The following is a 21,483-nucleotide window of genomic DNA, read 5'->3' on the forward strand; positions in this document are numbered from 1 at the left end:
TGTTGTTTATGGTCACTTTATTGATCATAGCTCCTTAATTGAGGCACTGAAGCGCTTCATCCCTTTAATGTGGTATTATAGAACAAATGTACAGTAGCTGCATGCAGTCCTGACATTTATTTCTCAGGTCTTTAGAAATAAGATTTTGTGAGGCTTGTTGCCTGTGATAAGGGAAGAGGGAGGGGGTGCAGGATGTGACTGCTGCCTGCCTGCTGACTCAAATTTAACTGTAATGGAATTATTGCAATTACCCAGCCTCCCTGCAGGCCCAGCCCAGAGTAAGAAAGCAAAAAAAGGCTAACACACACTACTTTATTCCCTGTTTTCCTTCGTAAGGATGCTCTGCAAAATTATTTCAAAATATCTATGTGAAGTTCAACAAAGAAAAATCTTTGTCGTGGCACAAACAGTCATTCCTTGCTAGTCTTCTGTGACAGACACAGGGTCAAACCCATTTCACTTCCTCAAAGTTCACATGAAATTGAAAAAAGGAGGGTGGGGGGGGTGCTGATAATAAAAATGAAATGAAATTCACCTCTCCTCTGAAGGATTGACAGAGGACGATATAAATAAGGGTCAAAATGATACACATGAAGCACAATCCATGTCTTCTTCAAAATAAATACGAAGAATTTTGGCTTACGAAAGACCTTCTGGAACAAATTCATTTCATAAGTCGGGGGTCCACCGTATATAACAAACAGCGTGTCACATGAGGACATGTGCATTCACTGACATCTGCAAACTGCACACACCCGCAGCGTTAAAGTAAGTGAAACTAATTTATTATCATCTCCCAGTGATGAGGCACACACACACACACATAGTTAAAACAAAGATTGAACAGCGCATTAACATACTGTTGAGCAGTTGATGACTTCCTTTAAAAATCGAAATAATGAATCACAACCTAAAGCTAAAAAAAACACAAGTTGCTACAGTGTGCAAAACTTGACTAGCTGGTTATTGTTGGTTTGTCAGTGTTGACTGATGGATACATGAGAAAGAGGGAGATCTGTGGTTGTCTGGAGACCCTGATCAGGCAAAATAATGTCAAAGTAAATGCTTTAGTATGGATCTGCTTCCAGCAAACTCAGTCCACAGCATGTGGTGCGATAGTCTGTAGGCTACGAGGGGAAGCAGACAGCCATCCACGCCCGCTGTAGCCGGGAAAACCGATCTTGAGGATTAAAATGAGCTGCAGCTCTGAAATTCTTCTTGGTGATTCGTTCTATCTGATATGAAATCATGTGCAGTATGAGGATTATGTTATGGTGCTAGCTCAGGTTCCCTTAGAATGGTATGGAGGTTAGAATCCAAGAAGTTACTTAACTGCAAGTGTAAAGAGCTCTAAGTCCATAATAATCTGTAGTTGGCTTTGAGGTAGATGAGCGTCTCCAGGTTCTTTGGTAAGACACAGCCTCTCTCTGGCAGCAGGAAGCGTCCAGCTGTAGTGAAAATGCTCTCCACCACAGTACCACAAACAGGTATGGTAAAAGCTCTCTTGGCCACCTGGGCAAGCAGAGGGAAGTCAATAGCTTTACGTCGCCAGTAATGCAAAGCCTCCTCGTCTGTGGGTTCCTCACGTAGGTAGATAGCCAATTCCTGTTCTAGGCTCTTGGCCTGTGTCGTGGGTCTCTGCTTGATGAAAGAGAACAACTTGCAGGGCCGAGAAAGTGAGGAGATCGGTGATGGAGCTGGGGCAGGAGGAGTGTGGGACTGTGGATGAAGGTCTGTGTTGAGATTTACGGGGCTGGAGGCTGTGGAGTGTTTGGATACCTCCTCTATGATAACTTGTCTGTGCCAGTCAGGGTTACTGCTCCAAGTAAGTTTGAACTGGGGGTCCAGGGTGGTGGCAGTGATGTAGAGGGGGTTCTCCAGGATAGGCGCAAGGAGACGCTCTACAGCCTGGCTGAGGCCCACAACCAGGGAGGGGCAGTGGGGGGTGGACGTCTCGGACAGATGCTTGCGGAGGCCGAGAACACAAGGCAGAGCGAGACTGATAGACACATGTCTGTCCGTCTGTGCGTCTGCTTGTCTGTCTCCGTGCACCATATCCCAGGCCTCAGTGAAGGGCTCCAGAGTGTCCGTGAACTCCCTCAGCAGGGCTCTCTCTGTACCACCCAGCCCCAGTTCCCCTGGACCGCTCATCTCCTCCAGGAAATCCACAGAGTCCAGCAGCCGCCGAAGGACCTTTATCAAAGCAGACAAATACATAAAGATTATTAACGATGCCAACCAAGACTGTGGTCATATCTCAGTGTCATAATGTAAACCTTGAATTAATGGTATTATGCATTTATTTTGCTAGCCACACTTTCTTTGTGCACCTTCTGCTTAACATACTGCTCATGTTAAATGTTTGAAGCTGATGCAATCTGTTTATTTGGTGACATTACTAATATGTAACCCTAACGTTAACTTGCCTTAAGCTGAGCAGCCCAGTCTTGTGCTGCCTCTGGGAAATTTCCTTGTCCCCCCATCATCAACCCTGGACCATCGAACACTTGGCTGAGCTTCTCAGGTGGGACGGCAGAGGTAATGTAGTTGTAGAAACAGGCTGCCTTTGCCAGTGTGGACGAGAGCTGTGGACAAGAGCGCAGCCCTTCCCTGACACACTGTTCAAGAGAGCGAGAGAAACAGTCCACCCGAGAAACGCCCAAACCCTGCTCCCATGTGTATTCCCATTCTCCTTCTTCTCCAGCGTCGCCGTGGCCATTCCTGATCTCTTCTCGCTCCACATTGTTACTACCGTCCACCTCTTCTTCATCATTTCCATCTTGGCCGTTACCGAGAGGAGGTGAAAGCAGAAAACCGGGAAGGCAGCATGGCTTTCCGCTTGTTCTCGTCGGCAGGAGAGGGTCTGCCACAACACGAAATGCTCTGCCTGACACGCCATGAGAGTGACATACTTCATCAAATTCGGAAAGTATGCGATTCCCAGAGCTGCCACCAGTCAGTGGAAGGCACGCCAGGAGAGCTGAGCGCATTTGCCACTCAGATGTAAGAAAATGGCAGGTGACACCAAGGTACCTATAGAGAGAGAGAAGTGGAGTCTTCAGTAAAGGGATTCAAACCAAGTTCCCATTTTGTAGTTTCTGGCTTGTTTTACCTCCTTACCCTGAAGTGACTCCAGATAATCCTCCCCAGAGATCCAGGCTGAGGCTAAGGGCGTGTGCTGAGGCCAAGGCCTGACGGGTGGCCAGCTGGGCCTGGTAGGCGTAGGCTGGAAGAAGTTGGCTTTGGATGTAATGCTGGGGCTCAGGGGTGTAACGTGGCTCCAGGAGCTGAAGCAACTCTCTGAAGCCTTGATTTTCCACTATGGACACTGGCTGGAGATCACGCACGATCATCTTAGCTATAGCCTCAGAAATCAGAACCTGTAGTTTAAAAAGAAACACCACAAATTGCACTTTTTAAAAATAGCTAATGATTCTACTGCAATGTCTCAATAAATCATCTGTTACATTTGCAACATTGCAAGCTCCAGCGCTAACGGGCTACAACACACCTGACGTGGATCATGTCTGTCAAATTTGGTCACCCCTCCTCCAGAGCCTCCTCCTACTCCTCCCTCAAGAGTTCCCATTCCTCCAACAACTCCACTTGCTACTCCTCCACCCACTCCAGCACTAATAGGGAGTGTGTAGCGGGTATTCCCTCCATTGGCGTTGAAACTGTGCAGGGAAGCAGAGGAGTAGCCCTCTCTCTTCATATCCTTCCTTTTGACAAAGTCATCATACATAGCCTGGTGCTTACGCTGAATGGAGAGAGACAGAGGAGCATGAGGTTGTTATAGTTCATTTCTATACCTCTACACAGCATGCTGAGTACATTTCTGCAGGAGATGATAAGGTATAGGTAACCCCCATCCCTCCCCTCCACTCTGTTTCCCCTTGCAGAGAAGCAACAGACTGCCTGTACAGTCAGGTTTTTACAGCTAATCCTCCAGAGCTGTCGTAGAGCCAGCTGCTTCTGCTGCTCCTGACAAGAACAAGATGAGCCAGATGTTAACAGCCACATGTACAATTTTATTCGGTTACCTTAAGGTGCGTTACGAAGTTGGACGTGACGCTCCGTTTCGCCTGGATCCTGGTGCCACAAGCCTTACAGTTGGACTCGATTTTCCCATTTTCCCCTTCGAACACAATGTTAAAGTAATCCAGAATAGAGACCTTGGAAACTGACGCCATTGGAGCAGACAGTTCCTCCGCTCCGGAGTGAAATCAACTTGCAATCAAGGGCAATCTGAGTCCGAGGTATCAATCTCACCTCGCCTCTGATCATGAGCGCAGGCCTGAGTGTTTACTTCTCAGTCCCTTATCACACATCACAAATGTTGCTCCCAGTTCCCAGTTACGCAGACAAAAGAAAAATTGTATTTCGAGCAGGAGTTGCGTCGCTCGCACGTCCAAAATCGGACACGATCAGGCTGCACAGTCTGCTGCGGATGTCTGGACACATCAATAATAACACTGAGGCCACATCCGTTGTTTCTGCGCTCCCATCCGTCGTTCGGACGCAAAGCGCTGCGTTTCACGGAGGCATATAGGGAGTATTATAATTGGACCAGGAAGTACACACAATAAACGGGACTTTCGGTTCCCATTTCGGTAGTTCCCGGTAATGTTCGGCTGTCCCCAGTGAAACTGCTGGCGTCGGAGGGTGGTGGCGCTCGGTCAAATGTTTTCAATTATGCTCATGTCGGTATGATAACAGCCAGAGTTTCTCCGGATGTACAGCATCATTTCCCAAAAATGTAAATTAGGTCTGCGTCTCTGGCTTGGTAATAATATAAATAGAAAACATATAAATAGAAAACACTCATACTGACTTGCACATAGCATCGTGTCGTGTTTTACATATGAAACATGGTGGGTGTGAAAATTCTGAGCGCATTTTAAAGACAATAAATCACGGTGACTTTTACTTTCCATAATATTTAGTAAACACAACAAAACACATCTTTCAGCTTTTCGTGTGTTTTTAAACGAGGTTTTGCGGAGACGTGGGATGTAAATGTGTGTTGACTTGTTGTTAGGCTATAAATACAAGACACAAAGAGGTTCAGACATTTTTAATAGTGCATGATTGAGGTATATTTTTTAATTTAATGTGATTTCATTTTCAAAAATTGTTGGTTCATTTGTATATTTCATGTATATAATTACTCGATATATTTTTACATTTTAGTATTCAGCATTTTTGGGCTCCACGAGCAATACGTCTGGAAAGAAAATGCAGAGAATATACTATTTCTAATGTATTTCATCAAAATGAAAACAACATCTATGAAACATTTCCACAAGCTGCCAACCCTGAACTTTTTTTAATTAATGGATTGTGTTTGATAAAATAAAGTTACACTTTTATTAACAATTAATAAAGTAATTAGTTACAGCACACACACAAAAACAGGCAGCCTTATGCCAAAGCACTGCTTGCCATTTATTGAAAACATTTAAACAGGTTCTGCTAACATTTTATGATTTTACAACATGTGTAATAAGACCATTTTCACAAACACATCCATCTCAATTAAAAGGAAAAAAAGAGATGAAATAAATAAATTACCAATGATTTCCACAGAAAGCTTGAACTGCTGGGATCTGCTCGTCCAGCTCCACCAGGAAGCTCTCTTTTTAGTTAACGAGCCCCTGAAGCATCATCTACTGACTGTCCTTGGCTGAAAGCTGTTTTTTAGCCTCCTCCTGCTTTGACTCAGCAGAAGTATTATGTCTGCTACCTTGTCCAGCTGAGTTGCTGAGCCTTTCCCCTGGAGTGTGCTTGTTTTGCAAGCTGTGTTTCAGCTCCTGTCTGGCGCTCAAAACTGCAGCCTGGAGTGCTGCGATCTCAGCAGACAGTTCTATTACTGTAATGACAGAAAACAACAATTAAATTGGTGAGTGGTGGAGCAGCAGAACAGCAGGAGCTTTCTCCTACCTTCAAGAAATATCTTTGCCCATATCCAAATTTACTTATGCAACAGAAGCTGTAGCCATCGTGCTGTGAGTATACACAGGACTCTGGAAACCTCTATTCATATCTAACAAGCTGCACAAAGCAAACCTTGATTCATATGCATATGAGTTAAGGTTTGCATATCTAGAGTCTTGCATTACATGGTAATAGACACAATAATAAAAAAGGCGTTTTATGTGCTGCAGATTATATTGCACGTGTTCTCTTTATGTTTTTCAGTTTTCCTGTGTTTGATTTCTCTGTAGCATATTTTTTTTCCTAAAAGCTATTCATGCATATCGTCAGTTTTGTAGATTTGTTTATTTTTTGTGTTTGTGGCTGCGATCTCTCTAGCTGCATTGTTTTGAGATGGCAATACTGGCACATATGGATCAAATTCAAAGACTGGTTCATCTGATATATGTCCAGAAGTAGTCACATGTTACTCCACATGGTTCCTGTTATACTTCTGTGAAGTCAACCAGCTGGGACACATGTGTAGTATAAGGTAATTTCTCTGCATTCGCACGGACCCTCGTGCTCACCATCCGATCATGAAATTTCCATCTCAGATGACAGCAGACCCTAGCCTATTTGCAGACATTGAAAGTATAATCTCATCCATAGTTGAGGCAGAGTAGGTTTCACCTGAAACCATAACACTAAGATGTCCTTTGGCATGTAACATACCTTGCTTGAAAGATGATTGTGCATGTTTTAGAGACTGTGGCACCAAAACTCCAAACCACTTCAGTGGGTCTTGCTGAGGATTCTGGTCACGTTTTCCAGCTGGAGCTTTCTCGCTACCAGTGCTCTCGCTTTCCTCTTTTTCTCCAATCTCTCTTTTTGGTCTGTTTCTTCTCCTGACACCTTGTAAATCAAATAGTGTCATCAATAACAGAGTTAATAGTAGACATCAACGACACACATCTTTAATACTGCATCACCTTCTTCTTGAGGTCCTATATCCTCTATAGCTCTCTGATCTTTTCCAGACTCTTTACGACACGTTTGTGTACATCTTTCAGTGGTGAATTCCACCTCACCATTGTCCAGTGTCCTGTTACATACAAATATACGTTTTAAAAGAGCCTTTTAAACAAATTAAAGTGATCAACAGACTTTTCGTTTTTCATAAAAATTACTGCTTCCTCACCTAGTTTGAACACAGACTAGTGGCTCAATCTCACTTGCATACTGAAGTGCAGAGACTTGTTTGTTTCCCATCGTATATCGTGCCTTGCTCATAGAAAACCACCCCTGAGGGGAAAATGGTAAAGTCAAATTATACAGGCAGAATGTAAAAAAAGAGCATTTTTATTACAAACCTTTTTTGCGTAAATTTATTTTTGAAAATCCTTATATGGCTTTTTATGGAATTTAAACACAGTCAACATAGCCCTAAAGTCTGTTAATATACCACACTAAGATATTTCCCATTATATAACACCTACAGCCCAAAATGCCATATACATTTTGATTTATTTTCTATATTTTTACCTACAGATTCTTAGGGAGCAAAAATTGAACTTAAATGTCTGATGTTGGCTATTTATCAACAAGGACACTACAGGTACCTGCTCTATGAGAGAGTTGAAAGTGGCTCGCTTCTCCTCCAGTAACTCCAGCTGCTCCATGAAACGAAGCAGCTTTTCGTCCAGTAACAAAGAAGATTCCTCTGATTCTGACACACCCATACTCACTCTCTGCGCCAATTTAAGCCTCCTTCGCGGGTAGTCTTTACCGCTATTTTGATGTACAACGTTTGAGTAAACCGAACAGAATCTGTTGAGTGCTTCCGTGTACCGTCACGTGACACGTAACCACGTGGTATACATCACGTGTTCATATATCAAACGTACAGAAAATACTAATACCAAACATATCGCTAATACACTTTGTGAAGTGTGACTTTGAATCATTTATGAGTCCTGGAATCCTATGTACTGTTATGGAAATGGACTCGAAGAAACGCTGTACGAAAGCAATAATATTGAGATATTGTTAAGATTACCCTTCCCATAATTTTTTGTTGCTGTTTTACAGTCACTGACTTTCTAAGTCATTAAGTAAATTGTCGAATCTCATTAAAGTATGAATACAAAACATTTTGTTCCAAATTTGATAAAACCATAAAACCAACATAAAAAAAAAAAACGAAGTTCCCATACCGGGAGTCGAACCCGGGCCGCCTGGGTGAAAACCAGGAATCCTAACCGCTAGACCATATGGGAGCAATAACGGCCCTGACTACATATCTATAGATGAAGGATATATATGGAACTGTGACTTATTTGTACATATATTTAGTATTTAAGTGACATTTAATATTTACTACTGTTCCTCCTTTTTGTAGCTTTGACAGGTACCATCTGAAGAACTGATTAAAAAAAACAGCTTAAAAAAACTTCAGCTAAGATGAAAACGACTCTCAGTATTAAAAAAGAAACTATTTATGCAGGACTCACATTAGAATATTAATTAATTAAACTATTTTTAACGGAAAGCAGATCCGCACACGGTCACAACGTCACTTTAAACAGCAGTCGTCTGCCGCGAGACGTCAAACCACTCTTCGACGACGCAGCTCACACAGTTACATATACGCTTCTGCTTCACTGTTGAGCATGTCTCCCAGTAGCGCGCCGTGATCGTATAGTGGTTAGTACTCTGCGTTGTGGCCGCAGCAACCCCGGTTCGAATCCGGGTCACGGCAGGGATAAAACCCTGGCACGGCTTGGGACGACTCTTTTCTTACTATGCCGTAAAGAGCAAATTTTGTTTCGTATACTTTAAAGTAAAAATGTAAGGTTTTTAGGGTAATTACAAGTCTTTCCTTTAACCTATTTAGACCAAATGATCATCGGAAATCACATGGGTGCACTCCACGTTAGGTTTGTATATTTAAGAGGGCTTTACTTCAGCTACATTTTGTTTCTCGTCATTTTCAGTCCATGCGAGTGAAAGGTTAACTGTAAATATTTCCTTACTAAATCATTATCAGATGGAGCATCTTCCGATTGAAGGCCATTTTCTACCCTACCCTAAAACATTGCATGACTTTCGCCTTGAAAAAGAGGGCTGATCCCTTTTCATTGGTAGATGTCATAGACAACGTCCATGTTCCGAGAGGAAGAGCCAATCAGTGAGCCAGTAGATCTCATGTGCAATAGCTCTATGCTTAAAGATGTTTGATTGGCTGTTGTGATCCACGGGTAACGTCCCCCAGGCACGGAGTTCCTCGTTTGAGTTTATGTGCGCGGGTATGTTAGATAGCAGTGAATCTTTGACCTGCTGTGTATTAGGTCAAATTACCTGTGGAGCTGAACACCCATTTGGTGGCATCTACGGTAAGGATAAAAGCACACCGATGAACTTCTCACATAAAACGCTACACTTTTAACTCTGTGAATTAACTAGAACAGAATGTAATATAATGTAATACAGAGAATGTTTAACTCTACACTTTTAAGTCTAGTGCTGATTATGTTTCTGTATTCAAACAGATAATGGACTCCTCTGAAGCATCTCATCACCCTTACTGGCCTCGGGACCTTTCAATTCCCACTTATGTGGCCAACGATCGGTCGATGTCAGAGATTCTGGTGTTTCTGTTTTCTGTGTCTGGGCTGTTTATGCTGGTGACCTGGCTGATCACCGGCCAGGCCACCAGCAGCCTGGGCGCATGGAGGCGCCTGGCTGTGTGCTGGTTTGCTGTTTGTGGCTTCATCCATTGTGTAATCGAGGGCTGGTTCTCGCTATATTATGATATAATTCCAGGAGATCAGCGCTTTCTGTCACAGCTGTGTGAGTACTAACGGAGAACATGTGTTTAGAAAAATGCATAACCTACCTGTCGTGTGTGCGTGTGTGTGCGTGTGTGTAAAATCTGGTCAATGTGTTTTATGTTTTTCTCTCACAGGGAAAGAGTACTGCAAGGGAGACAGTCGATATGCAATGTAAGCTCATTTCTGCTCTCAATTTTGTGCATAAAAATGATTTTAAAAAGTTGCGATTGATGTTTCTTTTCTCTCTAGTGCTGATAACTTTACTGTTTGTATGGAGACTGTGACTGCTTGGTTGTGGGGTCCATTCAGCTTTTGGGCTGTTTATGCCTTTTTAACCAATAAGCCCTACAGATTTCTCCTGCAGCTCATCATTTCAGTAGGTAAGACGGGACAGAAGCTATCTTCATGCCAACCTCAGGTGGAAATAAATTGTTGCTTAATTGTAGCTTTATTTTGTCTTCTCACGTAATCTGACTCAGGCCAGGCATATGGAGCGGTACTCTACTTCTTCACAGAGCACAGAGATGGCTACGCCCACAGCGAGCTGGGACATCCAATCTACTTCTGGTTCTACTTTGTGTTTATGAACACCCTGTGGATCGTCATACCGCTGGCGCTCATTTTGGATGCATGGAAACATCTGTCAGCAGCCCAGAGGCAAACGGACAGCACAAAGTCTCAGAAGAATAAGAAGAACTGAGTGTGTGCGTGTATGGGAGGGGGGGCATTTAATACTGCAACAGTACATCTCTATCATTATGAGACTTTGCTGACATTCATATTGATAAAGTAATAGTTCCTTGATTTTTTTCTTTTTTTTTACTTTGCAACTTCTTTTCTGAGAAGAGCAAAATAAGCGTGAGTGTGCTGGGTGAGTGGGGTCCTTCATGATACAGGTGTCCCTGTAGAGCTCAGTCCAAGAGTCAGTCATTTATCAACAAGTGTCTGTAGGATCATTGTGTTGAAAGCAGATGAGAAGTCCACGAAGAGCATACGGATGTAGGAATGTTTCTGCTCTATGAGGGTGAGGGTGGTGTGAACCACAGAAGAAGAAGAGATTTCACATGAACCAAAAATTACCAGTATGAAAATTATTAGCCTGCTCTGATGCTAACAGTGAACTGTGTATCCTTTTTGCTGGAGTCATTTCTTGTAGCCATCCCAACCTCCTTCATATTTGATCGATTTGCAGTTTACAGTGTATTAGCTGGAGGAGTTGTACAGGGAGATGGCCACGGACAGGAATCATTTCCTGTGTGGTTCAGTGGTGCTTTTTGGTAATCTCAGTCTCTCAATGAACATGCTCCTGTGACCAGCCAGCATGTCATGGACTGCGTGGGAGGTATCCAGCATTGTCTTTATCTTGGAGAGCATCCATCTGAGCTCCATCCACACAAATTACTCTCCATGCAGATCAGTCAACCTGCTGCCCAGCACTTGGAAACGCAGTGAACACTTTGTAAGCATCAACGATTGCTTTTCTCACATTTAAACCGATGCTTTCTCAAGTGGCAGCTCAAAACCTTGCTTAGGTTTTTATAACGTATGTAAACTGGAAGATAACCCTCAGTTTTAACTTGATTTTACAAGCTTTGACGTTAACAAAGTTAAAACACATCATTGCTCAGCAGTGGTTTGTGTTGTGGCTAGATGGGTAAAAAAGTTGATCCCAGTATTTTTTTTACCCTGAAATAATTATCTTTCTTAATGTAATTAGTATGTTTAGAAATGCTATTGTGGAGGTAAACACAGACGACACGAGAGCTCTCGATTCTAACTCCTGCTTTATTCCTCATCACAACAGAACTGACTACGTTTCGCTCCAAAACACAGCAACAGACTTTCTTTACACTGGGTGTGAGTGGAGCCCTCTAGTGGTCCACCACACAATGTCTTTGCGAACATTTTGACAAAAACTTTAAATTTCTAATTTTTTCACATGGAATTGTCTGTATTATTTCTTTGTCACGTGGCCAACATTATAGACTTTAGTGGATTACACCATTTCCAGCTCATAATTAACATTTGGGGCTTATGCACGTTTGAACCAAACTGACTTCACATGTGACTGCAGCGATTTACTTATTTAAAGGCATTCGCCTCTGAACTCGGAAGATAATTAAAACCAAGCTGAAATAAGTCCACGTTCTACTTAACGAGAATGCATAATGTAGGTTTGAGTATATTCACGTGGGTGAAACGGAACCATACAACTGAGGGGCTAAATCACGTCACGTATTAAACTCGACGAGTTAAGACAGGCTAAGCTCTTCTCAAACTAATCACGCATCAGGAATGAAAACATCTTTTTTTTGCCTTGTAGCCAATTTAAAAGTTTGTAGACCCTGGTAACCTTCAACACCGTGTGCCGAAATAGCTCAGTTGGGAGAGCGTTAGACTGAAGATCTAAAGGTCCCTGGTTCGATCCCGGGTTTCGGCATTTTGATGCAACCGTGTATTTGGGTGTGTCGGCTTTCCACCCGGCGGGGAGTAAAACGTACAAGAACGTTTTACCGTTTTAACCCTTCACACACGGTTTGTGTCAAATGTGACCTAATTTTACATTTGACAGCAGTAAAAATACCTTAAAAATGTGAATCTATTAGCCTGAAATGTGCTGCAAACTGTGTCGAGGCTGTTTAGGGTCAAATTCAAATTTTATTTGTCACGTACACAGTCATACACAGTACGATATGTAGTGAAATGCTTGGACAACTGCTCGTGACCTAAAGAAAACAAAAAAGGAAAAGGCTATGAATAAGATAGGAAATAAATATGAAAAATTAAAAAGGGTAAATTTAACTAGGAGGGAATAAAATATAAATTAAGGTTAAAAATGAAATAACTGTACAACACAAATTAGAATGAAGGGTAAATTTAACTGGGAAAGAATAAGATAAAATATATAAATTAAAGTTGAAAATAAAATAACTGTACAACAAAATACACAATATAGAACTATATAAGAATGTATGAAGAAATATAAATAAATATATATATACACACACACAATAACAGCAGCTGTACAAGTATTAACCGGAAATGAAGAATGTAGTGACCAGTGTTGTGCAATCCACAGTCTTGTCAAAGTTCACACGGAAGTTTTTCTCAGTGTTGCCAACTCCTCAGTAAGGAAAATCGCTATTGGCTGTCCTAAAAGTCGCTAGAAGTCGCTAAATGACGTCATCGCCTAATTTGCATAATGGGTCATGCTAATATAACTGTTGGAGAGAGAAATAACATCGTGGAAGAGACATAAAGTGAGCAAAAACGTATTAAATGCAGTTAGAATTTATTTATAACTACAAATTAAATTTATTTTAGCAATTATTGTTTTTTAATGTCACAATTCCAACCCTGCTCCTTTACCCGGGCTTGGACCACCGCGGTAAAGTGAGCCGTCATTTGTGAGCCGCGGTCAAGCCAGCCGTCTCCTATCCGCCGCATAAATTTCCTTGCGCTTTTACACCAGTCTTTACGGTAGCGCCTTTTCGCTTTATGTGCCGATTGAAAGCCTATACCCGCGCACACGTGCACTCGCGCGAACAGTCGCACGCACATGCGCGCACACAAATTACAATGAAACAGCCCGATACAGTCAATACAATTATGGAAATGTCAGAAATTCATTAAAAATCATCCTGAGTAGTTGAGGTACAACTTTCAACACATTCCTCCTCCGGGACACCTACTGTACCTGTGTGCCAGGTTTCAGCTAGATTCACTGTAAAATTCCTCAAAAATTAAAGGGTACTTGTATTCAATGCAATACAGCCAATACACTACAATTATGGAAATTTCAGAAATTCATTAAAAATCATCCTGAGTAGTTGAGGTCCAACTTTCAAATTCAAATTCAAATTCAAATTTTATTTGTCACGTACACAGTCATACACAGTACGATATGTAGTGAAATGCTTGGACAACTGCTCGTGACCTAAAGAAAACAAAAAAGGAAAAGGCTATGAATAAGATAGGAAATAAATATGAAAAATTAAAAAGGGTAAATTTAACTAGGAAGGAATAGAATATAAATTAAGGTTAAAAATGAAATAACTGTACAACACAAATTAGAATGAAGGGTAAATTTAACTGGGAAAGAATAAGATAAAATATATAAATTAAAGTTGAAAATAAAATAACTGTACAACAAAATACACAATATAGAACTATATAAGAATGTATGAAGAAATATAAATAAATATATACACAATAACAGCAGCGTGATTTAAGTAATGAAGTGAAAACAATGTCCAGAAAGTCCAGTGTGTGTGTAAGAACCATATGTGTGGGTCAGTACTGTGTGGTGGTGTGATTGAGAGACCGTATCGCCTGCGGGAAGAAGCTCCTCCTCAGTCTCTCTGTGTTGGTCTTCAGGGAGCGGAATCGCTTTCCTGACCTCAGCAGAGAGAACAGTCTGTTGTTGGGATGGCTGAGGTCCTTCACGATCTTCCTGGCCTTGGTCCAGCACCGCCTGCTGTAGATTGAGTGCAGGTCAGGGAGCTCGGAGCGGATGGTGCGCTCAGCTGACCGCACAACCCTCTGTAGAGCTCGTCTGTCCTGCATGGTGCTGTTCCCGAACCAGGTTAAGATGTTTCCCGCCAGGATGCTCTCTATGGTGCACGAGTAAAAGTTCCTGAGCACCTTGGAGGGCAGTTGGAAGTCTCTCAAGCGTCTGAGGTGGTAGAGACGCTGTCGGGCCTTTTTCACCACGGTGTTGATGTGACAGGACCATGACAGGTCCTGCGTGATGTGAACGCCGAGGTATTTGAAGCTGTCCACTCTCTCCACTGGGCACTCGTTGATGACGGGGGTCTGGTAGTTCCTCTCCTGCTTAGTGCTGAAGTCCACTATCAGCTCCTTTGTCTTACTGACGTTTAGAAGGAGGTTGTTCCTCTGGCACCAGTTCTCCAGATTCCTAATCTCCTTCAGGTAGGCCGTCTCGTTGTTATCAGAGATCAGGCCCACCACGACGGTGTCGTCAGCAAACTTGATGATGGTGGTGGAGCTGGTAGTGGCCACACAGTCATATGTGTACAAAGAGTACAGCAGGGGGCTCAGAACACACCCCTCCTCTGGGACACCTACTGTACCTGTGTGCCAAGTTTCAGCCAGATGTACTGTAGAATTCCTCAGAAATTAAAGGAAACTTGTATTCAATCTAATAGAGTCAATACAATAGGATTCTCTCAATTTTCAAAAATTCATGAAAAATCATCCTGAGTAGTTGAGGTACAACTTTCAACACATCCCTCCTCTGGGACACCTACTGTACCTGTGTGCCAAGTTTCAGCCAGATTCACTGTAAAATTCCTCAAAAATTAAAGGACATTTATATGCAATTCAATACAGCCAATATACTACAATTATGGAAATGTCAGAAATTCATTAAAAATCATCCATAGTAGTTGAGGTCCAACTTTCAACACATCCCTCCTCCGGGAAACCTGCTGTACGTCTGGGCCAAGTTTCAGCTCTGGCCCCAGATGTCAGCCTAATGTGTACCTTAGCCATGTAAGCCATGTAATAACAACATGTGCTGGAACATAATAGTGCAAAAGTAACATGACGAAACTCTGTTCAGACAGTGAATGGACTGATTCTTATACAGCACTTTTTTACTCACCCATATTACTCAAAGTGCTCTATACAACATGTCACATTCACCCAATCAGGCCAAATGTGGCATGCCATCACATAAACAGTGCCATCTTACCATGCCAGAAGTCAGCCAGCAGTGCCGGCTTGACACCAGATCCAGGCAAGACCCGTCTGCTATGTGGGATGACTTGTTCTTTTGGCATTTTAGTTGTGGATTATGTTTGGACTGTGTCTCTTGCCCTTTCAGTATTGTTTCCTTGTGCTTCTAAGTGTCCCTTTGTTTCTTTTTAGGTTATGTAGTATGGGTTAGAGATATTTTGTATGTTGTTTTTGTTTAATAAATCCGCCTTTTGGATTATTCCCTGATGTGCCTGAGTTCTGTTATTTAGTGTCACTTTGAAAGGACACACATCCAGCATTGACATATAATTGTTCTTTCAATTTTTGATAAAGATTACAGTGAATTGAGATGTAACTTGGCCCAGAGGTACGGTAGGACGCCCAGAGTAAGAAAGTGTTGAAAGTTGGACCTCAACTACTCAGGATGATTTTTAATGAATTTTTGAAATTTCCATATTTGTAGTGTATTGGCTGTATTGAATTGCATATAAATGTCCTTTAATTTCTGAGGAATTTTACAGTGAATCTGGCTGAAACCTGGCACACAGGTACAGTAGGTGTCCCAGAGGAGGGATGTGTTGAAAGTTGTACCTCAACTACTCAGGATGATTTTTCATGAATTTTTGAAAATTGACATAATTATATTGTATTGGCTGACTGCATTGGATACAAGTACCCTTTAATTTCTGAGGAATTCTACAGTAAATCTGGATGAAACCTGGCACACAGGTACAGTAGGTGTCCCAGAGGAGGGATGTGTTGAAAGTTGTACATCAACTACTCAGGATGACTTTTAATGAATTTTTGAAATAAACATAATTGTAGTGTATTGACTGTATTGCACTGAATATGAGTTTACTGTGATTTCTGAGTAATATTACAGTAAATCTGGGTAAAAACTGGCCCAGAGGTAAAGTAGGTGTCCGAGAAGAGGATTGTGTTGAAAGCTTGGCATCAACTTTTAAGAATGATTTTTAATGAATTTTTGAATATGCAACCAGACTGTCACGATGGCTGTATTGGGCTGTTCCATTGTAATTTGTGTGTGTGCGCGCGAGTCTAGGCTTTCAGTCGAAAGGCGAAAAGGCGCTACCGTAAAGACTGGTGTAAAAGCGCAAGGAAATTTATGCGGCGGATAGGAGGCGGCTGGCTTGACCGCGGCTCACAAATGACGGCTCACTTTACCGCGGTCTTGGACCGGCAAAAGTGACCCGAAACAGGCACTCTGGTGGAGTTACTTTGTGTGTGTGTTTATAAGTAGTTTTAAACCTTGTGATCCACAAAACAGCATAACAGTAAAATAAGAACTGACTGCTCAGTGCGGAGCAGCGGCTTCGCTCATGCGCGATTCATTTGCAGTTTGGACGCATAGGTGTGAACATCTCCTGCAGCTGGGGGAGGACTATCCTCCGCCCGTGAGCGCTTTAGCACGGGTGAGGTGCCCACGGCAGCACCGCTGCTTGTTCAGAGTAAGAGCAACACGCTCTTTCACGTCAAAAAGTCGTCATAAACAAGTCTCCAATAACACCAGAAAAAGTCGCCAGGTTTGTCACTAGTCGCTTTTTAGAAAAAAAAGTTGCTAAGGGGCCTGAAAACTCGCTAAATATAGCGACAAAGTCGCTAAGTTGGCAACACTGGTTTTTCTTTTACAAGAAATAAAACAAAAAATTAGACCACCACCCAGTGTAGGGTTTCTGCCATAGCTGCCCTGGCATGCTTTCCCCAGCCGGTACCAGGCTTTGGCACAGCCGGGTTCCAGCTGAGTGGCTTTAGCAGCATTGGCCTTAGCCCGCTCTGGTTGGTTCAGCACTGGTAACTACCAAAATCATTTCTTATGTTAGCGTGGTTAATCTACCGGTGTGAAGGAGGATTTGTATCAAAATTATATTATAATGCTAAAGTATAATTATTGTTATCCATGCATTTTTAAAGCTGAAAAAAAAAAAAAAAATAGGGGGCAATGAGGGAATTGATGTAGACCATAATATAAAAGATAGGCTACAAAGAAATGTTGTCATGGTGTCATTTGTCTCTTTCTCCTGCAACTACAATTCCAAATAAACCTTCTGACGTGTGATTTCTACCTTCGTGCATCTCTCACAAGAAAGGAAGAACAGAGTTGGAGGAGAAACATGAATCAACATCACAGTGGCTTTATTTTAGATCGAGGCAGTGGTTGTTAATGCACTTACATTTAATGGGGAATCATGAGAACACACATTTCTCTCTACTGATATTTTATCTTGAGCTGAACATTTTGCTTAGTCTCAGTCCCAGCTGTGCATTTGTTGCTTTCTCTCTACTTGCAATATCTTTAAGCGCTTTCAGAGCAGCAGGCATTTCTGGCTGCAGCTCCAGCAGTTTCCTAAATGCCTGTTTGGCCTCTTCCAATTCATTCACAATCTGGCATGCTTTCCCCAGCCGGTACCAGGCTTTGGCACAGCCGGGTTCCAGCTGAGTGGCTTTAGCAGCATTGGCCTTAGCCCGCTCTGGTTGGTTCAGTTTTAGCTGGCACAGGGACAAGTTGGAGTGGAGGTCAGCTTTCATTTTGTTGAGTTCTTCAGCTGAAGGATCAAGTGTTTCCAGAGTTGCTTCTCTCTGCTCCTCAGCTTCATACTCCCATCCCTTTTTCGCCACATCTCTAACGTGATTACAAAAAGTGATGACTAGTTTCATGGCCTTGCTGTAGCTGTCCACGGCCCCCCACAAATCCTCGCTCCTGAATCTCACTCCGCCCGTGTCCTTGTGTGACTTGACCCATTCCCATTTTTCACCAGGAGACATCTCCCAGGCTTCCTTGCCTGGTGTGAAAGCTTGCAATTCCACTGTGGCAAAAAAGGGAAGGCTTTCATCTGAGGGGTGGGGAACAGCAGCATCTGGTCCAGTTTCCAAAGGAGAAAGCTGTATCTGGGTAGCAAAATACAATGTTAAGACCTTTCATCTTTACACGGTTGACAGTTAAAAACAAAACCAAGGATAAACACGACAGAGCATCGGTCATTTAGCCATCACGATTTCATCAAGAAAGATGAAGGGAAAGATCATTTAAACAAAACAGTATTTACACAGGTTGAGAGAAATGTGTGTTTTAGGATGAGCTATCAAATGATGGTCAGCCAGAAATTAGAGATCAATTTGAGAAATTGGAGATATTAATTTAAGTTACAAAGAGTATTTTTAAGGTGTTCGGGGGGAGAAGACAACAGAAGGAAATTTTACTTTAAGCATCAGCTAGCTAGGACAACACAAAGATTATTGAGTCCAACGATTAGGAGTATACGACTGTGGAAGTCTCTTCATTATAATTTAAAGAGTTGTATAAATTTATATTGTTTTAAAAAGTGTTACATGTCTAAAACGATAACTCAATATGAAGAATGTGAATGAAATTGGAGTTAATTGAAAAAGGATCCATTATTTTTTTGCCTCGTTTATTTTATATATATATTATTCTGGTATATTCTGGTATATTCTGATTGGAAATGTGTTGTTAGGACCGGAGATAAATGTTAATGTTAGTTTGTTCCTTGACTTTTGGTGCCCACTTGCAATATAAGTTGGATTGTAGATAGGCAGCAGGGTTTAATAAGAATATTTTCTTCTTCCTGCTGCTTTTCACACGTGGTTGCAGTGCTTTACTGATAGAAAGTGTGGTTGGTTTGTCTGAAAGAACTAACTGTGCAAACTGTTGACCAAGTGTGGAATAAATAAATAAATAAGAAACACTGTGGAGGTCAAGCAGTGCCAAAATTAAAGAAATTAAATACATCTATCAATAAGGGGCAAATGTGTCACAAATTAATTAATGCTGAAATAATTAATTAAATTTCAATTTATTAAAATATCAATTAATTTTATTTTACACATATTTAATTATTTGTCTATTTAATTCATTTTTTCATGGCTCCTTTGCTGCAGGGAATCAAGAAACAATTTAAATCATCACTGCGGCTCGTCAACTGACCCTGACGTCTGATTGGTTATCATTTACTGCAAGCTAAGATTGATCCCAGACTTGATACAGTGGACTTGGAGACAGATATCCCAGAATGCATATAGTACAGAATACAAACTGTAAAGAAAGTTTTCAAATACTCCTGTTTCTGTGACACCAAATACACTTTAAGCTTTTCTTATTTCATGAAGTTTACATTTATTTTTTCTGCCTCATCCATCAAAAAACAGAATACTGAAACAAAGACTTCAATACTCAGTTAAATCTTACCTCACACTTCTCCCCAGCTCTCATTCCCTCCAAACACGCCTCTGTGATATCACACTGACCATCCCCTAGCCTCAGTGTTGTCCAGTCACCCAGTGGGACCTGCAGCACAGAGTCTTTACACCTCACAAAGGGTGTGGTACCAGATTCAGTAAGTTCAGCGGTGAACGGATCAGGCTGGGCTGGCAGCTTCTCACCTGTTTTTTCACATGCTACATTCTCTGCTTCATCATTGTTAGCTTTGAGACGCACTTGGACTCTACACAGCGAACCCAACCTTGGACAATTATTTGATGAAATTGCTGTAAGATACAAAGAAATATTTGTTAGCTGGAGTAAAGAAAACTCATTCATTATAACAAGGAACAAATGAGTATCATACGTGTTACACCTGCTGGATCAGAAGCTGTCTGCTGACTGTTTAGTCGCTTTTGGTGGACCTTCCAGAGGCCTCGGGGACACACAGAGACCCAGGAGGTGTTGCAAACGCTATCATGATCACTTTCAGTATGTAGTGTTTCTGGAGGGTAATCGGGCTCCATCACTGGATAAAATAATAAGAAAGAAAAGTTTACCACATGTTATGTTCATACATTCACTTAAGACAATAAACAGCTTTGTAAGGTCACATGACACGACCATCTTTATTCTTCAACATAGCTCGAAGTCTGTTAGCCAAGCTTTTCTCATTTCTTTACTTTTTCAGGAACATTTGTCCAGGTTTCTTACAGGACATTTAAAGCTCTTCTCTGGATGTTGGCTGCTTTTCAGAATACTTGTGTGTTTTTCCATTCAGGTATGCTTTTAGTGCCTTGCAGTGTGTTTGGGATCATTGCAATTCAGAAAAATGAAGCTGTTGTGAATCAGATCCTTTCAACATGATAGCGCACGATGGATCTAAATCTGACTGTACTTTTTTGCATTTATATTTCCTTCAATTTTGAGAAACTCACAACACATCGTGTCTCAAATGCCGCACAAAACCATTACCGAACCCTCACCGTGTTTTATAGATGGATGTGGACACTTACTGCACCTCTCTCAGGCTCTGTGTCAGCGCTTTGCTGGATACAACCTTTGCATGATTCTTTTTAAGGACACACTGCAAGTCCATTAGATTTAAGCAACCATACTGTTATTACTGCAATGTTACAAAGCTGACTGTTGACAACAATCACCAACAGGTCAGGGACATTCAACTAAGCGTCGCCAATGCTACTACTGATAGATAGCACTGTTTTAGCTAGCACGCACATTAACACGCCCCAGTAACGTTAGAACGATAACTAGCATCAGGTAGCTATCGTGCAAGTCCACAGGACCTGAATTTAACTATTCTACATTATACGAGCGATAGTCAGTTGGTGCCTATAGCTCACAAATGTCCAACTTACCTCATATAAATGCATAAAAGTTGGCATCTGCTATTCCAATAATCTAAAAGAAATAAAGATGGCAGATTACCAGTGATGACACGAAAACAAACACCTTACAGTGATCGCTTTCTTCTTCGCTTTCTGTTAGTGCGGCTTCTTCTTCTTCTTCTTTGTGTGTAGTGGCGGATGAAAGGCAACTGCTATGTTCCGCCCCCTACCGCACTGAAGTATATTTATGTTGGCTGTTTCAGCGATAGCCGAAATGTAGGCCCCTTTACGCGCCCTCGTGGGCCATGAAGGTATTGCAGGTGGGCAAAAACCCAAGCAATCATGTGTTACCTGCAAATATCACCTGCTCATATACTTCAAATGATTACAATGAAATAGTTTTTATTACTTTTTTAAGTTAATAAAA

The 21,483-nt window shown here is 41.8% G+C and overlaps 4 protein-coding genes and 3 non-coding genes across 7 annotated transcripts; 3 read left to right on the forward strand and 4 right to left on the reverse strand.

Moving 5' to 3' along the window:
* Positions 1 to 637: 637 nt before the first annotated feature.
* Positions 638 to 4,607, reverse strand: LOC146610227 (zinc finger BED domain-containing protein 4). Its single transcript, XM_085344736.1, has 5 exons — positions 4,044 to 4,607; positions 3,512 to 3,760; positions 3,121 to 3,380; positions 2,427 to 3,033; positions 638 to 2,193 (listed from the first exon to the last, which is right to left on the reverse strand). Exons 1-5 carry the CDS (start codon positions 4,191 to 4,193, stop codon positions 1,351 to 1,353), a joined length of 2,109 nt encoding a protein of 702 aa, XP_085200862.1. The 5' UTR covers positions 4,194 to 4,607; the 3' UTR covers positions 638 to 1,350.
* Positions 4,608 to 5,545: 938 nt separating this feature from the next.
* Positions 5,546 to 7,756, reverse strand: vma22 (vacuolar ATPase assembly factor VMA22). Its single transcript, XM_085345109.1, has 5 exons — positions 7,539 to 7,756; positions 7,118 to 7,221; positions 6,909 to 7,021; positions 6,652 to 6,831; positions 5,546 to 5,872 (listed from the first exon to the last, which is right to left on the reverse strand). The coding sequence occupies exons 1-5, from the start codon at positions 7,656 to 7,658 to the stop codon at positions 5,670 to 5,672; spliced, it is 720 nt and encodes a 239-aa protein (XP_085201235.1). The 5' UTR covers positions 7,659 to 7,756; the 3' UTR covers positions 5,546 to 5,669.
* Positions 7,757 to 8,123: 367 nt separating this feature from the next.
* trnae-uuc (transfer RNA glutamic acid (anticodon UUC)) lies at positions 8,124 to 8,195 on the reverse strand. Its single transcript has one exon. It is a non-coding gene; the product is annotated as a tRNA-Glu (tRNA).
* Positions 8,196 to 8,605: 410 nt separating this feature from the next.
* On the forward strand, positions 8,606 to 8,677 carry trnah-gug (transfer RNA histidin (anticodon GUG)). Its single transcript has one exon. It is a non-coding gene; the product is annotated as a tRNA-His (tRNA).
* A 590-nt stretch (positions 8,678 to 9,267) lies between these two features.
* ebp (EBP cholestenol delta-isomerase) lies at positions 9,268 to 10,449 on the forward strand. Its single transcript, XM_085345127.1, has 5 exons — positions 9,268 to 9,311; positions 9,468 to 9,768; positions 9,884 to 9,920; positions 9,999 to 10,129; positions 10,229 to 10,449. Exons 2-5 carry the CDS (start codon positions 9,471 to 9,473, stop codon positions 10,447 to 10,449), a joined length of 687 nt encoding a protein of 228 aa, XP_085201253.1. The 5' UTR covers positions 9,268 to 9,311; positions 9,468 to 9,470.
* Positions 10,450 to 12,116: 1,667 nt separating this feature from the next.
* On the forward strand, positions 12,117 to 12,189 carry trnaf-gaa (transfer RNA phenylalanine (anticodon GAA)). The gene has a single exon. It is a non-coding gene; the product is annotated as a tRNA-Phe (tRNA).
* Positions 12,190 to 17,624: 5,435 nt separating this feature from the next.
* Positions 17,625 to 21,188, reverse strand: fkbpl (FKBP prolyl isomerase like). The gene is made up of 4 exons (XM_085345185.1): positions 21,087 to 21,188; positions 20,084 to 20,236; positions 19,696 to 19,994; positions 17,625 to 18,377 (listed from the first exon to the last, which is right to left on the reverse strand). Exons 2-4 carry the CDS (start codon positions 20,232 to 20,234, stop codon positions 17,709 to 17,711), a joined length of 1,119 nt encoding a protein of 372 aa, XP_085201311.1. The 5' UTR covers positions 20,235 to 20,236; positions 21,087 to 21,188; the 3' UTR covers positions 17,625 to 17,708.
* Positions 21,189 to 21,483: the final 295 nt, after the last annotated feature.

Source organism: Diplotaxodon limnothrissa, linkage group LG20 (genome assembly GCF_057381915.1).
Source record: "Diplotaxodon limnothrissa isolate DT_005_m linkage group LG20, D_limnothrissa_male_GT1.1, whole genome shotgun sequence".
NCBI lineage: Eukaryota > Metazoa > Chordata > Actinopteri > Cichliformes > Cichlidae > Diplotaxodon > Diplotaxodon limnothrissa.